Raw genomic sequence first — 2,514 nt, 5'->3', positions numbered from 1 at the left:
CCTCAAAGTATGTCTGTTAAACACCCAAGAAGGTTAGTTCCACCAGTCTGGTATTTTTAATTACTGTGTGTAATTTAGATAAATCTTAGGCAAAGACCAGTTGTTCTCAGATAAACCTTACCTAGACATATATTTATTGATTTGCTGTGTATAATTTGTCAGTAGGTTGTATTAGTAATATGATTCTTACTGGTTTTCAAAGCTAGCTAGGCATTGTTTATCTCTCACATTGTCTCACCCCTCCATCATGGTTTTCCCTCTTAAGGTGCTACCATTTCCCCCCTTTCTCCCTTACTAATACCTTTCTCCTATGGTCCTACCTCTGTTGAGCTCCCTCTTTCCCTTTATCCCCTAGGTTCCTTGTATACCCTCCCATCCCCCCTCCCTTAAACTAACCCAATTTTTATCCATATCTCCCCTTATTAAGGCCTGTTTCCTACTTTTTCTCTTTCAGGTTATTTCTTTTCCTTTACCTCCCTGTTTCCTTTCCATTATCCTGGTTTCTGTAGTTATGTCTGGTTGTATACTTATTTATCAGAGTCTGGTTGTAGGATCCACATATGAGGGAGAACATGTCAATTTTTTTTCTGAGTCTGAGTTACTTCACTTGGTATAACAGTTTCTAGTTCCATCAATTTACCTGCAAATTTCATGATTTCATCTTTCTTTACTGCGGAGTAAAACTCCATCGTATAAATGAACCACATTTTCATTATCCACTTGTCAATTGAGGGGCACTTAGGTTGCTTCCATCTCATAGCTATTGGGAAAAGAGCAGCAACAAACATGGATGTACAAGTGTCTCTGCGATAGGAAGTGTCTCTGCCAAGGAGTGGTATAACTGGGTCAGATGATAGGTTCATTTGTAGTTTTTTTAGAGTTCTCCACACTGCTTTCCATAGGGGTTGAACCAGTTTGCACCCCCACTAGCAGTGGCTGAGTGTTCCCCTTTCCCCACATCCTCTCCAACATTTGGTGTCATTTTCTTGGGGCTGGAGAGATATCTCAGCCGGTAAGAGCACTGGCTGCTCTTGCATACTCATACACATAAAATACAAATAAATAAATATATATATTTAAAAAAATACATTTTCGGGGCTGGAGAGATGGCTCAGCAGTTAAGAACACTGACTGTTCTTGCAGAAGACCCAGGTTTGAATCCTGGCACCCACATGGCAGCTAACAACTGTCCGTAACTCCAGATCCGTAACTCCAGTTCCAGGGGATCCGACAACCTCTTCTGCATGACACACATGCACTTACATACATGTAGGCAATACACGCATACACATAAAAAATACATTCTCTCTTTCTTTCTTGTTTCTTATTTATTTATTTATTTTATTTTATTTATTTTTTTATTTTTTTTTTGGTCTTTTTGAGACAAGGTCTCCCTGTAGCTGCAGCTGGCCTGGGTGTGCTATGTAGACCAGGCTGGCCTCACAGAGATCCACCTGCCTAAAGGTGTGTGCCACCACGCCTGAAAAAAATACATTTTCTTAAAGAAATAAATGCAGTCAGAGCAAAACTCTTCAGTAACTGTCTGGGTATTTTTTTAAAAGACAGACCAGGATTTCTAATGAACAGTCATGATTCTTGAGAACTTTAGCAATAGTTTCCAAAGTTGCAGGGCTTTTAAAAGTTCAGCAGAGGCTTGAAGGTTGTTTCAGATACCACCTGCATCATCAACTCTGTTTCTAAGGAACTTTTGATTTTCGTAGAGGTTCTTTTTTTTAATTATTAAATATTTGTTTAATGTGTGTATGTGTGGGTGGTTGGGTGGGAGCACATGTATGATCAGTATGTGTTTAGAGATCAGAGGACAAGTTTCAAGATTTAGCTCTCTCTTTCCACACTGTGGGTCTTGAGGATAGATCTCAGATTGTCAGGCTTGGGGGCTGGCATCTTTACCTGCTTAGCCATCTCTCCAGCCCTGGTGGAAGGTCCGGAAAGGAGGTGAGAAGTGACCTTGGCGGAGGCTCTATGGGGATATGAGCTGTTTCTAAGAGCTTTGGCAGGAAATGTTTTTGAATAAGGAGGTATTAAGCTTTAAAAATTTTAAAATCTCATATAGTTAAGGCACTGGAATTGCAGCAGTTTATATGGACTGCTTATCTAGTCAGCGTCCCCGATAATTTAATAGTAACTAATACTTGGTTTTTATTTTTCTACTACAGGTGCAGGTTATCATTCTGAATCCAAAGCCAAGGAATATAAACATGTATGCAAACGAGCTTGTCGGAAGGTATGAGCAGAATATATGCAATGCTTGTGATTTGGGGCATAAAACAACTTTACCTTGAGATCCAGAGTTTTGAAGCTTCATTTATGTGGAAGTCTGATTGGCCCCCAAGGTTCCTTGCTCTTTTTTGTGGGCCTTATTTAGTTCTTATTTTGCTTTGTTCTATATTTTTAGTTATCTGAATGATGGTTAGCTTGTTTTTCTCCTTTGCCAGATTGAAGTCTGTAATTTTGTAATTAAGGGCACATAATCATATCCTTTTGAATGTTTTC

At 39.3% G+C, this 2,514-nt stretch overlaps 1 protein-coding gene across 1 annotated transcript in view; it reads left to right on the top strand.

Annotated features, from left to right (window-relative positions):
• The window catches only part of LOC103743127 (threonine aspartase 1-like), a gene marked incomplete at its 3' end in the record, with an annotated part of 35,086 nt that overhangs the window by 24,252 nt on the left and 8,320 nt on the right, over window positions 1–2,514 (top strand). The window contains 1 exon segment of the mRNA XM_008844346.2: window positions 2,178–2,245. Within this exon segment, the coding sequence (XP_008842568.1) occupies window positions 2,178–2,245 (68 nt within the window).

Source organism: Nannospalax galili, unplaced genomic scaffold (assembly GCF_000622305.1).
Source record: "Nannospalax galili isolate Female #2095 unplaced genomic scaffold, S.galili_v1.0 scaffold4782, whole genome shotgun sequence".
Lineage (NCBI taxonomy): Eukaryota > Metazoa > Chordata > Mammalia > Rodentia > Spalacidae > Nannospalax > Nannospalax galili.
This window is presented reverse-complemented; position numbering and strand designations above follow the sequence as displayed.